Raw genomic sequence first — 21,152 nt, 5'->3', positions numbered from 1 at the left:
ACGATTCCCTTTTTAAAAAAAAAACTTTTGTACACACTGAGGGACCCACATCGACTTGTAGCGAAATCCCAACATAACACCTAGTTCAGTAAAAAAATGATCGCAGGATTGTCATCAAAGAACTTCTAGAGCATCTACCAAATGAAAGGTTAACTCCACCTAATGAAACGAGAACGTGTGAAATGCAGTCTCTCGTTTTATATGGTGTGACACTGGAATGTGAAAGTAAAAGTATGAAGACAATAAGAGTAGCAAACACAGTAGCAGAGGAACAACTGACAAGGAAAACAACCTATGACCTATGATCTTAATGAATTTTTGTTAAACTTCTTTAGATACTTTCTTTACATTTGGATTCCATGATGTTTAGAATCAAGGACATTTACCCCAAACATGTGAAGAATTGACTATAGTAAAGGTGTTGAAAATTAACAACAATTTAAATGTATCAATTAAGTATGGTGGCGTTCAGACAGCAACAACATGTTAAACTCTGGTGGAAACAAGATTGTTAGTGACGGGTGTCAAGGCCTAAACATGTCATTTAGACTTAACCTCACAAATAAATTGAAAGGTTACAGACAAAGCATCATTAATAAATGAAACTCTATTAGCACTATTTTGCGAGATGAATGGGAAGGGTGTAACAGTCTTGGAATGTTCCAATACCAATGGTAGCGACGGTAGCCGTAATGATGCACCAGCTACAGTTTTGTAGTTCATATTTACATATCTAGCCACATGTTCTTGACTTTGTGTGAAGTGGAGTAGATATCCGTGTGGTCACTCTCTTCATATCCATATCATGTGGGCTCCATTGGATCCATCATCCCAGCGACAGTCACATCTATGTGACATCGTGCTCAGAGAGGTGGCGGCCGACTCTGATGGCAGGTTATTGATGCAGACCACGAAGGGGTGGAAGACATGAAGCGTTTCAGTTTCAGGTGCAACAGCCTGAGATATGCGACTTGATCTGTCTGTCAGAGCGTGCTGGCGGGCAGGGCGCATGTCATGATGAGGATGGACAGTCCATCAGTCGTCATCCCGCCGAGCATCTCATTCAAACAGAAAATATCTGAAATAAGTTTTTGTGCCACGAACAAATGTGTCCTCAGCTGTTTGAGGCCGGGACTTAAAAACCAGAAGGTTAAGACTAACAGACAGTGTCTCCTCAGGATCATCTCTGCTGTCAAACTGACAAACTGACTGCCTAGCTCTGCAAAACACAACTGACAGGAGTAAACATCTGTGAAAGACACATTCAGGTGAGAGACCTTGGGAAATATTTGACTTCAAGTAAAAGAATGTGTCAAGTGGCTATGACTACAATTAAGAGGCAGGAGGCAACAATAAAGTAAGCCGAGGCGGAGAAGTTCTAAAAACCTCTTCAGAGCAGCATCAATTAGAAATGAAACAAATGTTCACTGATAGACACGGTCAATAACCTATTGATCATATGATATTAATCTGCAGGTAGACTTGAGTAGAGAGGCAAATGACACGATGTGACTAAAGAGATCTAATAAGCACAGATAAAGAACATTTGCACCCGTGTACCTTCTGCATTAAAACAGCTCAATTATTCGTTACAAATAGATCAAAAACCAGATGTTGTTTCCTAAAAATCTTGGACGAAGACTATTTAACCACCTCAGGTGTCCTCTTCACTGAGAGGACAAAGAACGGTCTAACTATCTGACTCAAACACGTTGAATAATTATGTAAACTTTGTGCAAGACAAGTCGCGTTACATTTACTCAATCGACCCCAATTAATTCTTTATGATTCCGATACTCTACATGCACTAATAATGGAACACTCACACCCACACTGTCACACACACACACAACACGGCAGCACTTAGCACCAGTTAAAAGCTATTTCAGGGACACCTTCCATTTCCCCCTGCAAACAGAGTGTCATCACCTCTCTCCTTTAGCGCTTAATGTTGATCCACTAACGAGAGGAAGCAATGAGCGACTCCCACAAACGCCACATCAGGCACAGTAAATAATCAGCTCTCAGCGAGGAGCTCTTCATTCCACGATTCAGAAGTCTGGCTGATGATGACGGCAAACTAGATGAACGCGACACCCGCCGTCAGACTAATAGCAGCAAATTGAAGAGGTAAGAAACTGTAGAAACAAAGAAAGGAAAGTCAAAGTGTGGTCATGCCTGCCGTTCTCATTTGCTTGACTTTTAATTAAAAGCCAGCACGATATTAGCAAAGGCGCAGCTAATTAACATCTTGAATAAGTTACATATAGGTGCTCTGTACTCAAGACGCTAATACGGTTCAGATATGTATTTATGGCCCATGCTGGCAGTTAAGTTGTGAATTGAAAGTAATGTCACACTTTAGAAAAGGCTCATTGAATGTGTAAAGGCAAGTACTGCTTACATGAGTAGTTTGTGTGGTGAGTCACTGATGTGTCTGAAAATTAAAAAAACTGTTTGGGCAAAAGAAATCCTTAGACAACAACTAAGGCTTTACTTTCTATTTTAACCAAGGTTCATAAGAACGTATTATTTTTCTATCCAATTATTTAATATTAAAAAAACTTTAGAATTCCCTTTCCATGTTAGTCAAAAAAGCACACATTGTTATCCGTTATTATTATTTTTTTTCATTAATTTTATCTTTACCTACATTATTGAATACATCATAGCCGTTTCTAAGTTTTGAATGGAGCAAACAGTCTATTTTTTTGAATCAGTAACTGACTCACATTTGAGAATTTAAGTTATTAAGAACTTAAATTGATAACTAATAGCTATGGGGATTCAAACGAGGCCTTCAATGAAAAGAGAGTTTTGTACGAACTGACACATACTGATGAGTACAAAAGAGGTCCAAGATCTATTTAAGAGACACTAAAATCTAAACATTAGTTGCCCCTTAATGATTTGACTTGGTTTTCTGCAATTATTTTCCTTTCGGATCAATAAACTAAATCAAATCATCTTTAATTCATAATACATAAATTCCATAAAGGACTCCATTGTAATGCACATGAAAGAAACACCGAAGCATTAGAAGCAGCATATGGAATATTACACAATGAGCAGATATGGATTGACAGTTAAGCACAACAAAAAGAACATGCGTCATTCTAAGATTTAGCCATTGGGACTTACTAATGGGTGAAGCAGGTGTCTGGTTTCCCTGTAGACAGTTTTTCGTCTTGCTCTGAGAAGGGGGAACAGGTTTGTAGGATTGTCCGGTGGCTCGGTACATGGCCTGTATCCAGAGAACTCTGTCCTGATCGTCATCGCAGGCAAACATGACCAGGTCGCCCTCCTTCACTGCGTTAAAAAACACCCGGCCCCCTTGAAGCCCTACATAAGAGAAACCAGTCAAGACTTTGGAAAGGTCAAAGCAACTATTATGGTTAATAATGTCATGGAGTCTTGCTTTCTATAAATGTTGAGCACTTGATTCCTTTTCTGTGTCTGAAAATATATATTATAAATTATATATAATAATATTGATACTATTGTAACTGTCGTACAACTTCTTGTGGCACAATGAAATCAGTTGAACTAGAAGTTTATTCATTATTTACATTGCTGGTTGCTGAATATATGCCTTTATAGTAACTTGAATTATTATTTTTTAAATTAATATTATTGTTTGTAATGATTTGTGTTATTTTTATGTTAAGCTATTATTCTACCTCAGTAACTAATTCACTCCATTAATAATGAGTGGCATGTCAATACATTATACTTGAATTTGAGGTTACTTTTAATGAAGTAATAATAGATCATGTATTAAATGACTGATTGCAACATTCTTACAGCCTCAAAACTCCTCATGTCAGAAAGATCCTCAGACGTGCTCACCCTGTTGGACGTCGCAGTAATCCACCGTGTAGCCCTCCAACTGCATTAGCTCCTGAGGCTCTGCCTTTTTTTCTCTGTAGCTGCACATTGCAAAGGTGTACTGACTCACCTGCGGACACACCCATGATCACAAGAAGGAAAACCAACCGTTTTGTTCCAACAGAGTCTTCACTGCAGAGTTGTGACCCCAAAGTAGTAGTAGCTCAAATATCTGATGTTGTTTTCTCACCTGAACGAGCACAAAGTATCTTCTTTTCCAGCGTTTCCAGACTCTTTGTCCCAGCGCATACAAATGCCTAAAAACATACATTGGGAAAGTAGTCTACTATTTTTATATTTATGATGTCATTGATACTGAAACGATAAGACACACATTAATTCAGCAGATTTGACAGTAAAATAATGATAGAAAAGTGGTCATAAAATACACTTCATACACATTAACACAAGGTGGTGAATCAGAGATAACACATACAGGGGAACAACAATCCTTTTTGGTCGCTCTCCATGAGGATGCTCTGTTTAGCCATGAACTCAGCATATTGGCTAAAATAACGAGATCAAGGCCACGGGAAGCTGAAATGAGACTAAGGAAAACTGCAAAGAAAAGAGTCTGGTAAATATAACAGGCTATGCCAGTGAGAAAATAACTAAAAAAATCCATGAAGTAGCATGTGTTTATTTATCTTTGCATATGTTGCATAACTGTGTGACTATATTAAAAAAAATTGAATTTTCACACAAAGTATTCTATTTGGCTACTTATAAAATATATATAGCATTGACACTTATCAAACAAGTTTGTTATCTGCTTAACATATTTCTGCAGCTTAAGCATTAATTGCTCCCTGTCAGGTCTTGACTTGGACGGCAGCTCATTGATGGAGATAAGAGAATGAGTAGTGTGGCCTCTCGGTGGAGGCTGGTGGGCCTCCTGAAGCGTGGCATTCAGACACATAAGTAAGAAAAAAAATTAATCGATGGTGGGACCTCGTTCTCCAGCCCTGATGCCAGTTCTTAAATAAAAGGCCCCCATTGATAACTGCCAAAGAATCTGGGCCAGCTTGCTTAACGGCGGGTTAAAAGTGGCACAGCTCTACGGACAGTTTTCAACATCTTATGTCTGCATGCTCTCTTGCTGCACAACCACAACATCCATTAAGCTGTATAACGCCTCAGTTGTGAACTTCCGCCGCATTGAGTTTACAAACGGCATTTACCAGTCCCGACTGCAGAAAAATAATATCTTCAGCTGATCATCTAGCTGGACGTTTGCACTCTGAAGAGACGTACCTTTTCAAGTCAGATTCTACCGTTCACTTTTGTAAAGAAAATGAAAAACGATTACGGCATTTTTTTTCAACAATAACAAGCGTCTGGTTCGATTTGATATGGGCACATTTAGACAAGGAGTAAATAATTTGTCCTTGATCACAATCCTGTCTGTTCAACAAAAGATATTTACTACAAATATGATATGTCATTGTAATATATATATATATAAATATAAACGCTGACCATGTGAATTTCTTGTTTTAATTCAAAATAATAATTTAAAAAATACATTTCTTTTTATATTTAACCCAAAAACAATTGGTCTTTAGATAAAAAGGCTTTTATTGGGCGGCCCGTCCCAAATTAAATGCATTCCACAGGGCTAAATACATAAGAAAAAACAGCTGATAGTGAGGGCTCTTTTTAAAAAATATTGTGTCTGTCTGCAGCTAAATTAGAATTATCCTTCATATTAAAATTTGGACTTAACTTTTGTGTATTCCAGCCTTCACTTTTAAGAACATACCAATAATAGACACTCAGGTGAGTGAAGAAAGTCTGAAAATTTTACTGCAACCTTGTTTCAAATGTTGAAGCATTTTAATCCTAGACCAGGTTTTTTTTTATTGTGTTATGGAAAGGGAACCGTATTTCCATAAACGTGTTAAGGTAAGAGAAAAACATTTGGCTTTGCTGCTTCCTTGTGGCAGAACATGAGAACTGTACTTTGTGAGACTAAGTTATATTGTCATGGATACATGAGACTTGTACCTTTCCTTAGCAATAAGCAAATCTTTTAAAGTCATAGCTCCTAATAATCGAAAGATCTATCAGGACGTACCCGCTGTGCTTCATGTTGGGGGGTTTGTCCATACGAACAGCCAGTTTGATCTTCAGCTCGCTGTCTTGGCTGTTTTTGGGAATAACCATCTGGTGGAATTCTGTCTGCTTTGAGCTGTTGGTGGTTGGGTTCAGCAGCACCTAGTCAAGAGAAAGATGTTTAATTGTGAGAATATCAGCTGGTTCTCTGCCATCTTATTTACCATCTCATTGATTGAAGAGCAAAATCACTTTGAGATTGAAGCGCATCGAATGATTCAAAACAACCAGTTTGTGTTGATAATCTTGATTCTAACTTGAAAGAGGGATGAAGGGCGGCTGACTATAGAGCTTCATCTATGTAAACTGGATCGACAGTTAAATGGCTAAATGTATAACAAAATTAACGGTTAAGTAGAAGCGAAAATGAGCGAGTAGTAGTTTTATATAAGACAACTTTAATAGAATAGATTTAACATCCTTAAAGAAAACCACTTTTGTAGTCATTTCAGATGCTGGTTAAGAAGATCAATTAAAAAAATGGAAAGGTAACAGTCCAAAGGAGACGTATCCACATAATGCTTGTCAAAGTTCAATAAATCAAAGTCTTTGTAGTTATTCAGGTCATGAGTTTGAAAATGCGCGCCTGTGAAAAAGTATTTTGGACTCACCCGGCCGAGTTCCTTGTCCTCTAGTGCCAGAACCCCAGTGCTTTCTGTGAACAGCTTGACCTTGACTGAGGGCAGAGAGTGCGTTGTGGTAAAGTCTCCCTGTGTACCCCAGCTATGATAGAAGAACAAAACACAAACCTGTGTTTAAATTATAGTCATAAATATGCTACTAAAGAAATGTATGCATTTATTTAGGCCTTTCATTTTTTACTGCATCAACGTCATGGTCCAAGTTACTTGGTATGACTAGTATGAATAAAAAAAATATATTGGAGTGACTGTATATCAATACTTTTCTGTAAAAAAGGATGAACTGACTTGGAAGAATCCAAATCTTGCCTATATAGACGGTTTAGACGGGTAGCTGTAGACACTGATCAAAGACAATAACACTGAAGTCAAATGTGTAGAGCGGGAAACGTCTCAGGCTGCAGGATCTCTGCTGACGTTGTAAGACGTTGGGAGGCTTGCCGATCTAATTGGATTCTTGGTCACCGTTAAAAGTAAGGATTTGAATAAAACCTGCTGCTGACTGACATAACAAATAAAATGGTATGAAACATGACAGTTAACACATCAAAACAACCTTCGAAGAGCTGTAACAGATCTATTGTTCAACAGTAATTCAAAGAACTATCTGGATTCTCCATTCACTCAATCACATCTCTCCACTTCAACTATAGTTTGTTCAAAAACACTTTGCTTTATGTCTTTTTCACTCAGCAAGTGTGTGGTCTGGAACAGAAATATATCACGTGTAAACCATAAATAATGAAACTTCTATTTACAGCTAAATAACAGCTTCATATCTGTTGTATTTACAGTATTTGAATATTTCTGCAAGAAGGTACAGCTGAACGATTATTGAAAAAAAATAATATTGCGATTATTTTCAGAAATATTGCGAATGTGCTTATTTTTTCAATGTACTCTTTATGCAATTTTTTTAATCCAATACAATAAATGATTAACCTTACATTAAAATGTATTTGTCTTTGATTCTCAAGATAAAGTTATTAAGTAATTTTTATGATAAAGACAAATCAGGCATACGTTAAAATAATGGGAGAAGGTTTTTTAGTTACTCTAATTACACTTGTAAACAAACATAACATATTCACTACACATACTAAAAACTACTGCAAAAACGTGCTAAAAGTGTGACTTTACATTTATATTTATGAGTCAATAACAAAACATAAAAACTTTAGTGCAGTGTGAAGAAAAGTGAAAACACAGTAATTCTTCTTTTTCTTACTGCATATTTTTGTACAGTTTCTCTTGTATTTAAGTGCAACTCCTGTCATACACAATAATATATTATCACAATTCGAATTGTATGATTGCATTAGGTGACTTTGATGAGCACACACAAACACAACGGTAGAGGCAGAGACGAGAGCAGTGCGCACAAACACAGACAGACACATGTCTCGCTTTAAACGTACGAACCGATGTCAGGATGTAAAGTTGTTGAAAACACTGTAGTTTGTTTCTTGTGCTGCTCTTTAGCTTCTCTAGACTTCATTGATCAACAGGTTAAAGCTTCTCTTTCCGCTCGCAAGTCATTTTGACGGCTCGAAAATTAAATGAACATTAAATAAAATCCAAACCTCTGCGATATAATAATCGCATTTTTGAACATATTGCAAATGCAATTAATCGTTCAGGCCTACAAGAAAGAAAAACTCACTTCTCTTCTACTCTGGGCCAACTATGCTTACATGCATCTTAAAACTAGGAGCTGAGTAAGACTAAGTGTCCTGTCACGTGCTCACTGTGGTCTGGAGGCTTCGGCCTGGTCTGTCTGCAGCTTGTCTCCACCTTCAACCTCCATGGTGCAGTAGACGATCCTGTTTGGAGCTACAGACTTGAGTCCTTGAACTTCCACTATCACAATCTGGAAAGACAGGTGAAGGTTGGTTGAACAAATAGAAGAGGACAACTCTCTCCAAAATTGTTTTAATATGAAAAAAACATGACATGTATAAAACAAGCATAAGATTAAACATTTCTCAACATAAATTTGATTAAATTCTTTATTTACTCAACTGGATTATATTGTATTTAAAACATTTTTTTAATGAATTTGTATTTAAGAAATTTAACATGAAAAAAATGTGGATCGTAATTGGATAAAATTAAGTCAAACCTCCAGTGTGAAAGACAGCACCACGTCAGACTTTGAAAGCACGTCGTTTTCATCCCCCAGGTCCAGGAAGGAGTTGTTCAAAGACGAGCGTTTGAGTTTCTGCTTGAAGTCTGGTCCTCCTTTGGTGACCGGGAGACTCTCCAGATTGGCCATTAACAAATTGACAGAAGATCGTAGTTCCTCAACAAAGAGTCCTTCCATTTCATTGGAGATGAATTTGGGATATTTTCTCTCCTGTTACATAAAGTCAGTTGAACAAGAAATCAACTATACATCAAACCAGTTAACCCGAAAAATGATTCACGCTTAATAACATTTTTTAAGAGACACACATGTTTCATAAACACCTTAATTCTAACATTGTGTGATCAAAAGCGATATGCTCTAGAAAGTTTTTGTTGTCTCATTTAAAAAATAATAATTTCCTCTGAGAGCCATTTAAGACAAGTTCCTGATAAAACATCTGACCTCATAATTCTGTGATTAAATATTTCGTATTTGAAAAGTAGTTATTACATTTATGCTCATTAATGTTTTGTCGTGTCAGTTACTCTTTCTAACCCTCGCAATCTTTTCAGCCAGTTGTAGTCTTCCATCCAGCTCTCTTCGGATCTGTGCTGCCTGCTCATCCACGTTGTCTAACTGAAAGAAAAAGCAGAAATACATTTTATTTTACCGTAAAACAAATAAAAAAATAAATACGTTTGAAGTAATAATTGCAAAAAATAATTGCAAAAAATAGCATTTGTGTTTGAGGTGGACATGTTACCCAACAAAATGTAATTATTGACTAAAGTATTTTTGTCAAAAGTATAACAGCCTGTCATGTGTCACATGTTAGTAGGACAAGCTCATGCATGCCAAGAGATCTGTGCTTAAGGACTCAACTGATAAGATACGAAAGCAAGGCTCTAGTCTTGTGAAATATTGATGTCCTCTCTCTTGTAGCATGTCCATTTTATTTCCATACAAAAAGTAATCACAAAGTGCAATGAGGAAGAAATAGATTATTATTAATGCTGTAGCTGTTAAACACTCGTAGTTACAGGCACACACCACTAGATGCTGCTCCAGGAGAACCTATTCAAAATGTAAGCCTCCACATTTGTCGGTTAAATAAGGCTGGAAAAAAAACAACTCTGGGAAACATTATCTAGCACATTCAGAACCTGTACGCAAATAATCTATAATCAGGCTCAATATCCAGAACACGAATCTGCTACGTACTTGCATTTGTGTCTCCTGGAGGAAGTTCAAAGATTTTTCCAGAGGTGCTGTTCATACTTTTGAATGTTGGGCTCTGTCAGTTACTATGCAACGTCACATTAACTGTGCTCTGATAAATTATCTGAGAGGCACCTCAATCAAAGTCTCCTTGAAATTCATCACACTTAAGAAATACGGATCAAAATCACTTTCTTTTTACATCAAACATTGTGCAAGCTGGTTCATTCGGATTTACTTAGATTACAACAGAGAGCAATATCAGAAATTCCCTTGAGTAAAACAAACAAAAAATCAGTATCAAACTATGAGGCTTAATGTCCGACTTGTATCATTTCCAGCTATTTTTGTCATCACCCCTAACACTGTAGCAGCCAACGTTCACTACTTTTATTAAGTCTTTACCTCCACATATAACCTGCTCTCATCTGACCAAGGAGAACAACTGGCCAGGGTTTACTCATGTTAACTCCCGACCATGGAAGGGAGGGTGTAAAATGGCTGTGCGCCCCTGAAGCAAGCAACAGAAGTGGAACCTTCAGAGCTGATAGCAGACATGAAGAGATAAGATATATATTTTTTTCTGCTGGAATCGGAATGGCTGCCCAAAAAATTAGTTCAGTCAGGAGTCCTATTTTCAGAGAACCATCTTTGCAGAAAACAGTACAGAGAGCACATGCTGTCATTCATCTGATGTTTTAATTCCTCACGCAGAGCCATGTATACATCAAAAATACTATCCTCAGCTAAACGGCTTCATTCACCATCTATATCTCGTTAATGATGAAATAATTAAACCAATACATTGGTAACATATATGGTACATCAAAGTTGAGATTTGTTTCGCCTTTGAGACATTTTTTAAATGTAATAACTTTTCATTATTTTCGTACTTAATCCTTGAATAATAATTCAGGTAGTTGAATCGCTAATGTGTCGAGATGTGCCGCGCAGCCAAAATAAAAGATGCAAAGGAAGAAGGTTGTGGGGTTGGCCCTATGCCCCAAGTGTAACTAGGAGGAGATAAGAACATCTTGATTTAGTTACCATGACTATTTTTTGGTGGACTTTTGTGCATTTCTATATCCCTACACTTGCGGCATTTCTATGACAACAAGAGCTTAAACAAATCCCGCAATATGCATGCTATGAGATGAATCACACAGATCAACAACACTATAGAGGAATGTCGTGTTCAGTAACATAATGACAAAGTCTCTGTTGAAAGAAACTATTCTGATTACTATACTAAGGAGGGCTCCGTTTCATGGTTGATAACCCTTGTTGCTCCACTTTTCTTCGCACATTACATACATCAACAGAAAGATTTAACCCAACAATGGTAGACTAACCAATGAATTGTAAATACTAATCAAACAGCTGCAATAACAAGACAAGAATTGTAATCTGTAAATTTGAAAAAAAAGAAAAAGTTCCAGGAACAAAGCATGAGGTGGAATACAATCAAAAGAAAAAATGCAGCAGAAATGCCTCAAATAACTGATTTCTCATCCAAAGCAACATCATATTCTTTTCCAGGAGCTGGTTTGTTGCATATTAATTAAAGAGACATTTTCAGAGATGAATGGGGCCTGAGATGCATTTGCAAATGCTAGATATTAAATTCACAAACAGACTAGCACTATTACTATACAAGTCTCAAATGTCTCTCATTTAACAGACATCAAACGCATGCCTACTTGTGTTCTTCCAGCTTTGAGCCCACGTCCCGTCATACTTTCTCATTGAACCATCGTTCAAAAACCGCAATGTTGACATGGCAGTTGGCTTTAACGGTTTCACCATAGTTCACTGAAAATCCTTGCCTGTCAATGTTTGTTGTTAAGTTAGCAGAAAGATAATAGCAGAAACCGAAACAATATACGATTTTATCTTATTTTGTTAACAAATTCACACACTGTAGTTTTTTATAATAGCAGAACACAGATTTTACAACATTGCACTACAACTTCTGACAACGGGAGGGAGAAATCAGTATTTTCAATCTCATGTAGTGCTGCTTATACACTATACAACTTGTGAATATCATCTTGTAACAGTGAGTCATGAAAGACAGAATGCAGTCACAGATTGAATCAAACACATGTATAGAATAGTCTTTATTTATTTAGATTCAATTTGAAGTTTTATTTTGTTTGACACCATGGGAATGGACCAGGTTAAATGAATAAAATGAATTTGATACATGCTCGGAAGACAATTAAAGGGATGCTATCCAGGGATGTGCCAAATTTCATGGCCGACATGGTGCTGGATGAAAACAACATTTAAAGAACTTTTGTCAATGAACCTGTGTTAAAATATTTATGTTTAAACCCCTGTATTATATCACGATTATGTGACGTGATTACTAGGTTGCACTTTGCTCTACATTAAATCACATTATACTTGTAAAATCTGGCAGTTTGGTTTGAGGTGGGCATGTTACTCAAAAAAATGTAATTATTGACTAAAATATTTTTGGCAAAAGTATAAGAGACTGTCATGTGTCATATGTTAGTTAGTATGACAAGCTTAAGCATGCCAAGAAAACTGTGCTTAAGGACTCAAATGATAAAATACTACAGCAAGGCCCTGGTCTTGTGAAATATTGATGTCCTCTATCTTGTAGCATGTCCATTTCATTTCCATACAAAAAGTAATCACAAAGTGCAATGAAGAAGAAATTAATTATTAATGTATAGTAGATTATGACTAGATTATCTAATTTATGTAAATTCATGCATTTTATTATCTTTCCATTTTCCTTTTCCCACCAACAATTATTATTGACATCAATTATCGTAAGAGTTTTGCACAAGCACCAACCATAATATCTCTAGGAGGCATTTTGAAAAATAATCAATCCTAATAAGCAGAGGTTACAGTGTGAAGGCTTCTCCTTTTCAAGTTATCCCCTACAGTGACAGACAGTGCGACTAATCAATAATTGAATATTGTAGATTTAAATGGGTTCCAGATGTGTACCTAGATCATTATTCTGCGTGACAACTGTCAGTATTACCAAGTATGGGTTATTGATGTTGCAAAACTATCATACATTTGTAAAATATTTCATTGAGTACCAGTAAGTTCATCACTGTCAATTTCTAACAAACGGTTAAATAAAGGTTTTAGGTTAATGGGCCCGAAAAGATAAGACATGGAGAGTGTTTACATTATCCCTGAAAAGGGGATTTTCAAAATCCTTTTCATCATTGTAAGTTTAGCAATATTTTGTTCTACATAAAGTGAATCAGTATCTTATCAGTCAGAAGTAAACATTCATTGTAGTACATTTACGGCTCTAGATGAATACTGGAAGTCAATATATCAGATGTTGTATAATTCAATTGTTATTATTTGCCTCCAGCTGAGAATTTCTTCCTTGGAAATATGGACAGTGCAGATGAGGACAATGCAAAGTAAAAATTAAATGTAATCACCATTTTTCCCCAAGGTGTTTAAAACAATATTTTTAAACGAGATGCTGCAACAAAAACAGGAAGAATATTTAACTATAAATACTTTCATAAAGTGGTATACAAGTGGAGAATAAATGATCATTGCAGACCACCTGCATTCCCCTTGTTCCTCTACCATAGCTCACCAGAGGATGGGCCTCCCATCTTTTATTTATAACCTCTTCAAATTATCACAACCGAAGGGTACACACCTGTTCCTTCATACAAGTTTATACCTTTACTCTCATCATGTGTGTATCACATATATATAAAATAAATAATTTAAATGTAGAAATAAGTATTAATGATTACACTCATGCTAATTACAATTACTGCCCACACAAGGAACACAAAGCTATCTCCAGTAGGAGATTGGATTATTGGCCTAATTAGGACATTCTTATTCCAAAATATACTCTAGTTTAGTAACAGACTTTAATAACCACCATCAGGTTACATTTTGCTTCTTCACATTTGTCCAAAAAAGCTTATCAATGCTATCAAATGGAAACAAGATGTAAATGTGTTACAATATCACATCATATCATTTTAAACTAGAATATTTAATAATTCATATTGATACATTGCTATTGTGTTAAATGTTATCTTGAATAGACCTTTAAAACTTCCCTTAATTTAACCAAAATGTGTGCTACTTGAATCTTAAAAATCTCTAAGATGGATCAATCCGTTTTAAGGATTATTACAAAATAGAGAAATGCAAGTAAATAAGTAATAGTTATTTGTAAAGAGCCTTTCTAGACCAGGTTCACAAAGCGCTTGAACAATCAAAAACAATTTACAGCTAAAATACATGCTTTAAAAGGCCAAGACATATAAGACAAACGAAGGAGTCCCAGAGAATCAAGGAACAGCCTGCACAAATAAGGTATTAAGATGGTTCTTGAAGGAGTCAGTAGATCCATCAAACACAGATGAAGATCATTCAAAAGCTTAGGAGCAACAGCCTGGAAGGATTTCTCTCCTCTGGTCCTGAACCATGTGAGCGGAACAATCAGTAGATTCTGATCCACAGACCTCAGAGCCCGAGCTGGGGTGTAAGGCTGGATCAGATCAGTGATGTAAGGAGGAGCCTGACCATGAATAGCTCTGAATTCTCCTTAAAGACCGACCCAAAATTCTCGCTGCAGAGTTTTGAAATAACTGGAGGCCAGACAGCTCTTTCTTTGTTTAAACACGAAAATAAACTGCTACAATAGTCTAAACGAGAAGACACAAACGCATGGATTATATAAACCAGATCTTGTTGTGGAAATGTACCATTTTGCAAAAAGAACTGCCAACTACAATATTGGACATTATTATCATAATATACAGTAAGAAAATAAGAAAGTAGCCTGAGATGCATTGTCTTACAAGCCATAAAAGGATAATCAAACTTTTGAAACTCGTAATGGAATCAATTTTTGCCTTCCCCATCAACACAATATTATGAAAAGTTACTTGAATTATCTTCATCAACGTTTGAGTTATTTTTGTTACAGACAACTTCATAACCACCTTGCCAGAAGTAAATACAAAATTAAAATAAAAAAAACTATTTTGCAATTAGAAAAAAAAGTGTTGGAAATCGCTTTCAGTTATACAAGTGTGATCAATAAAGTAGATATTTTGTTTGCTTGAATGCATAAAAAATACCTTTGGTTTAACCACTGTGGCAAAGCACAGCTGATCGGTCCTTTGGTTGCTGTGGTGATTGCATGTGCAAATGTACAGAGCCAGTATCATGAAGGCTTGGCCCATTTCTAGCTCTCCCCTCAACATAGCCAGGTCTTTGAACTACTGTACATCAAGTCCAACAGACACTTGGAAATGATATAACAAGCAAATCAAGGGAATCACATCAGTAATCAGTCATGATGAGCATCCATGTCAGCGTTTGAGCACTAGATAATCGCTTTACACAACTACACACAATTGTTTATTTGTATGTGAAAGCGTGGAGTGCGGAAACAAACCTGCAATAAGAATGTCTGGAGAGGAAAAGAAAGGGAAATACAATATGTTCTAAAATGCCTTTTATTCAAAGAAGATTGTTCCATAGATAACAATATATTAATACTTATTATTGTTATAATAATAAGCTTAATCAACATAACAACATATTCGAGCAATACCTTTACCAGTATAAAGAGGATTTAAGTAACAGAGACAGATGATCATTGTTAACAAATGCACAGTAAATATAATATGAATAATTCCATTTTAATGAAGATGACAGCTGGAACTGACGAGCTTTGTTAACCGCGAACAGCGTCACAAATCATTTAACTAGTAAATCTATTTTGTTTTTTGTTATTTAAAGAACCTTATTAAAAAAGATTAACATTAGGACTATATAGTCAATAAATGCTCGAACATTTGAAAATAACAAGCAGTCAAAGTATAATTTGTTGACTCACCTGGCAGGCATTGTAGAGCAGCTGGTGTTCAAACTTTCGGATTCCTAGGATCTGCTGGAACATCTCATACAACTGCTCCTTACTGAGGATGAGCTCAGACACAGCACTCAGGTGGGCCCGCTGAGGCTGCCTACGCATGTCTTCATCCCCCCTGTAGATGGCGTCGTATTTTGCAATCCATGAGCTTAGAACAGTCTCTTTGCTCAAACCGTCAATTTCTGGGAGGCTGCGGACTCTTCTTTCAATGTTCTTCTTGAAGACCTCACGAAAGTCACTGGCCGAGCAGCCACCACTCTGGACCATCCTGGATACTCGTTCACTTTTGAGGAAACCCTGACAATAACAAAGATTATTTTATGAAATCAAGTCAGCTGTTGATCTCATTGTGTTTCTATGCAAGATTAAGCTAAGTAAAAATGCAATATCGATAAAAATACATGTTATTGTAACAGAAAGTTGTTTTAAAATGCATTACTTCTTAAGATCTTTTGGCTAACCCTGTATATTGATCGGGTGGAAATTGTTGTGGTTAATGCTACACAATACTAGGAAAATGTCCATAGTGCATTTATTTAGTAATTATTCAATGATACAATAATTAAATAAATTAAACTTCTTTAAGTTAAACATGATTTAAACATTTCTGTGAAAATATAGAAAAAATATTAATGAAACTGAACAATACAAAAACTTTCTTCAGCCATAGAAACACTAGAAACTCAACAGAAAAAGTAATATGAAGTCAGGCTCAATAGGGTGGAGCACAAAATGTAGACCTGGAACTATTTGAAAAAAAATGAGACGATGACTGAGAACGAGTGAGAGGTAAAATACTGGCCATTTCTGGATGGTTTTAATATACTGTGTATATACAGTATATATACATAAACAAGTTCAATAAGGAGACCTACAGAGGGATCAATAAAGTTTTTTTTATCTATCCATCTATCTATACAGTAACACACAGCAACACAGACAATATATTCATAAAACAAGAACAAGAACAAAGTGCAATAAAAAGAAATTGATAAAGATAAAGAACATAGATCGAGGAAAAATAAAGAAAAAAGGATACAACCATTAACATAGAATAGAATGTCAAGGTACTTTCGCTCCACTCCTAACCCCAGAATTGTACAATCTAATAGCACGAGGAATGAATGAGTCCTTGAGTCCATTTCTTTTGCATCTGGGAAAGAGCATTCGTGCTCCATCTGCTTCTCTGCTCACTGATGACAGTGTTCAGATGATGACGATCATCATCCATGATGGACAGTAGTTCGTTCAGTGATTCCTCTGAGCAACTGTCACCAGTGAGTCCAGCTTCATGCCAACCACAGAGCCAGCCCTTCTGATCAACCTGTCCAACCTGTTGACATTCCTTTTGGACATATTCCCACCCCAACACACCACAGCATAAAACAGGACACTGGCCAGCACAGACTGGTAGAACATGCAGAGGAGTTTCCTGCAGATGTTAAATGATTGGATCCTCCTCAGAAAGTACAGTCTACTCAGAACTTTCTGATAAACATGGTCTGTGTTGCAGGACCAGTCCAGTTTACTGTCCATCCACACACCGAGGAACTTATAGTTGTGAACTATCTCCACCTCGTCACCTCTGATGGACACTGGACGTGGCTTAGTCCTGGACCTCCCAAAGTCCAAGACCAGCTCCTTGGTCTTTGAGGTGTTCAGCTGCAAGTGGTTCCTCTCACTCCAGTCCACAAAGTCACGTATCAGACTCCTATACTCGTACTCACTGTTGTCCCTGATGCATCCAACAATGGCAGTGTCGTCAGCATACTTCTGGACCAGACTCGGAGTTGTAGCAGAAGCCTTAAGTGTAGATGGTGAAGAGGAGGAAATTATCCGATATAGTTCTCCTCCATTTTTGAGGTATTTTTCCTTTTTGCTTATAGTTTCCTAAAGCTCACTGTTCAACCATCCCCAGAGATCGGGAAGATTGTGCACACATATTTTCATTAAAAAAGTTGAGAATCACTTAATAGAATCAACAATCAGAATCTGAACCAGATTTCATAAAATCCAAATGGCACCACACCTCACTACAGAATTGTTTTGGGGTTTTTTTTTATCTCTTGGAGGCATCCTACTTATGGGGTGCAGTCACTGACTAGATTCACCATGACACAACTCATCTTGTCTCAGTTCTCCAGCATCCCGACAACATTCTCCATATACTCTTCCTTCAAAATGGCCTCAAGGGATGCAGCTTCAGCAGTCCTTGAAGTGAACAACGCACAGAGATACTAAAAGTCCTCCACTTTCGGTATCTCATTACCCAACCTAGAGAGCAGAGAGGACTGAGAACCATAGACTTAGATTTGGAGGTGCATATATGAATTCCTGCAGCTTCAAACTGAGTCACAAAGTTTGTCTTGAAATTCAGTCGAATAAAGGTAAGGACAGAATCGGTGACTAAGGGCAACAAGAGTTAAGACAACCTTAAATAGGTAAGGGAAGTACACAGAACAGACAGCACTTATATTTGATAATCCATCCAAAACCCCCCAAAGGATCACAGTCAAATGCTGTCTACATTTCCATAAAAACATTAAGACAGTTTGGTTAAACTACCAAACACCCTCTTAGATCATACCGAGGGAATAGAGCTAAACTGGAGTTCAACGACCAGTGCAAAAACCACATTGCTTCTCCTGATCAGTGGCTCAACTACAATGGTGGACCCCCATTCCCAGGGACCCTGAATGGAGTTGGCATAAGATCCCCTTATACTTGAAACATGTCGTTCTATCCACCTTCTTAAAAAGAAAAACAATCACTTTATTTGCTACTCCAAAGGTACTGCCCCCATTGACCATGCAATGTTGCAAAAGGCGTGTTAGTCATCAACGTCCCACAGTGGCCTGACCCTGCATATTACTTAAAACGAACAAAGGCATCTCGAGACAGGCTTAGCACAGTGCATGGTAGTCATTGGAGATGGATTGATGAAGGCTTTTCAGAGCTGACGCTCTATCATGAGGCTTCATGCAGTGTCCCAATTGTGAAACACCACGAGACGGCACAATAATATAATATTTGGCTCTGATCTACAAACTCAATGAAAGCAGGCATCATTTTCAATCTGAGAGCGCCATCTCGTGGCCTTTCAAAACTAAGACACTGCATCTTGATACAGCATCAAGCAGCTTATGTTGTATCATGAGGCCTCATCAACCAATAGAAAGTAGTCATTCTTCATGGCTGCACCAAAATGAAACCCAGATTTTAAAGCTCCTTCAGCCAGGAGACTCTGCCAGACATTCCCAGTAGACCCTCACAGCATAATTGGGTCAATATCCTCTCCCTTCATCAGAGCTGACTCACCAACAGGTGTGGATCAGTTTATTCCTACATTTTAACTTGAACACCTGATCACTAGCCGATAAGGAGGGAACAACAGAAAAGGTTCCTTAAAGAATGCCATAAAACAACTGCAGCAGGGCCATTAGCTCCTTGTTGAGGTTTAACTCTGTGACTGAAGACAAGTGATACCATGGAAACGACAACCTGGCTCAGCCTGACTGCTCCTCAGACTTAATTGCTCCATTTCATGATTCAGTTGACAGAACATTTAAATTAACATTATGAATATCGGTGAAATTGTGGGGAAAAAAAAATTCTCGGTTAGAAGTGGCATTAATACATTGTGGAAATTATCATTTGAGTTCAATCCATTTCATGATAACATTATGTTATTTAAATATCAGTATTGGAAAAAAATCTTCATGACTGTAACTTTACTATGTTCTTCATTTTGCAAAGACAACTAATCTATAGCAACAGTGGTGTCACATTGAAGTGCTGTTTGCTTTGTACAAGTCAAGTACAAATTAAGCTCTAAAAGTTTGGAAGATTCTGAGCCTTACAGCATAGTGGATACATTTGATTCTGTCTTTTTAAGAAGCAGTGCAGCAGCACTGCTTTGTGTCACACAATAGAAGGCAGAATGACAGCAATGACATTCAATGCGTGAAAAGTCAAAAGCCGAGTCAATGCTATTAATAATTAAAAACAATAGACCATCTTGAAATTGTCAAAAAAGAAACGCATTAATTATAACCTGTTCTGAATACATGTTAATTACTGTATGCAGAAACAACGCCCTATTCCCTACTTACTGACTATGGCTGAATGATTTCAGGAAAAACAATAAAAATTTGATTACTCTGGAAGATATTTAAAATTTGATTTTATCAAATATTTTTAATAAAAGTTTTTTAAAGTTTACATATTATACATATTTTCCAAAATGTTTGTCCACCTAGTGATGGAGTGGTTTGTCATGAATAAATGTTTTGTATCGACTAATGTAAAATAGACAAAGATGTCGCCTTCCTAACTTAACATTTGATGACCGACACTGAGGTAAACATACAAATTTGCAATCATACATCATCATGAGTTAGTAATCTGAGCAAGATGAAAATCAGATGAAAAATGTTAAAAAGTCATAAAAAATGAATATAAAGTGACATATACTACACTATACATTATTTTGCCTGGAAATACATATTATGCAAGTTTAAATTGTACAACCACATTAAAGTTAATTTTCATGGTAACTTATGTAAGTTATACGCTTTTCTAGAAATGAAATCTAGTTTACATAAACACACTCACTTTACTGTCATGGTTATAACATCAAGGTTTGTTATAATTGCGTTACCAGTCCTTGAAGTCTCCATCTCCAAGGGACTCGTTGTAAAAATGGCATGTGTTTACAGCTGGCTGGCTGAAGCCCAATTTTTATAACGGGCTCCGCTTTCATAACCTCTCGTTTGCAGAGATTTCCGACAGGGGAGTTGCTTGATAAGCTGTTTTATCCATTTAGACAGGAAAGCAAATCCTTGACGTGCTATTTTGAGATGCAGGTATTCAGAAAGTTATGATAATGGTTGCCATTATTATAAACTGATAACAGGGACAACAGAGATAGTGGAATGATATTGGTGTTGCATTGGTATCCGATCACTTCTCAAGACTGTGACAATAGTTACTTAGCTATCGAGAAATTCAAAAGAAACGTCATGGTTACAAGACAGCCCAACATAATGGAGTAAGTTTACATTTAAATGATCAGATAAATGATGAACAAACACAAAGGCATCAATAGCTTTAAGAATAAGTAACTGAGTCCCATGAGAACAGAAAACCAGCCAAGTACGAAAGGTAGGCAGATGGAGAGAGACCAGCTTATCCCTACAAATATGTTTCAGGCTGAAAACATAAAAGGACATTGGGGTGA

At 36.8% G+C, this 21,152-nt stretch overlaps 1 protein-coding gene across 4 annotated transcripts in view; it reads right to left on the bottom strand.

Moving 5' to 3' along the window:
• Positions 1-21,152, bottom strand: part of cadps2 (Ca++-dependent secretion activator 2) — a 112,982-nt gene that overhangs the window by 50,730 nt on the left and 41,100 nt on the right. For all 4 annotated transcript variants that reach the window (XM_087796604.1, XM_087796605.1, XM_087796606.1 and 1 more), the window contains exons 3-11: positions 15,878-16,210; positions 9,328-9,408; positions 8,767-9,000; positions 8,393-8,514; positions 6,615-6,726; positions 5,966-6,105; positions 4,079-4,145; positions 3,850-3,958; positions 3,142-3,342 (exon numbers count right to left, since the gene is read on the bottom strand). In XM_087796604.1, coding sequence (XP_087652730.1) covers positions 3,142-3,342; positions 3,850-3,958; positions 4,079-4,145; positions 5,966-6,105; positions 6,615-6,726; positions 8,393-8,514; positions 8,767-9,000; positions 9,328-9,408; positions 15,878-16,210 — 1,399 coding nt within the window. The remainder of the gene's footprint in view (positions 1-3,141; positions 3,343-3,849; positions 3,959-4,078; positions 4,146-5,965; positions 6,106-6,614; positions 6,727-8,392; positions 8,515-8,766; positions 9,001-9,327; positions 9,409-15,877; positions 16,211-21,152) is intronic.

This window comes from Callionymus lyra, chromosome 8, assembly GCF_982586985.1.
Source record: "Callionymus lyra chromosome 8, fCalLyr1.hap1.1, whole genome shotgun sequence".
Lineage (NCBI taxonomy): Eukaryota > Metazoa > Chordata > Actinopteri > Syngnathiformes > Callionymidae > Callionymus > Callionymus lyra.
The sequence above is the reverse complement of the archived record's forward strand: the minus strand, read 5'-3'. Positions and strand labels throughout refer to the sequence as shown.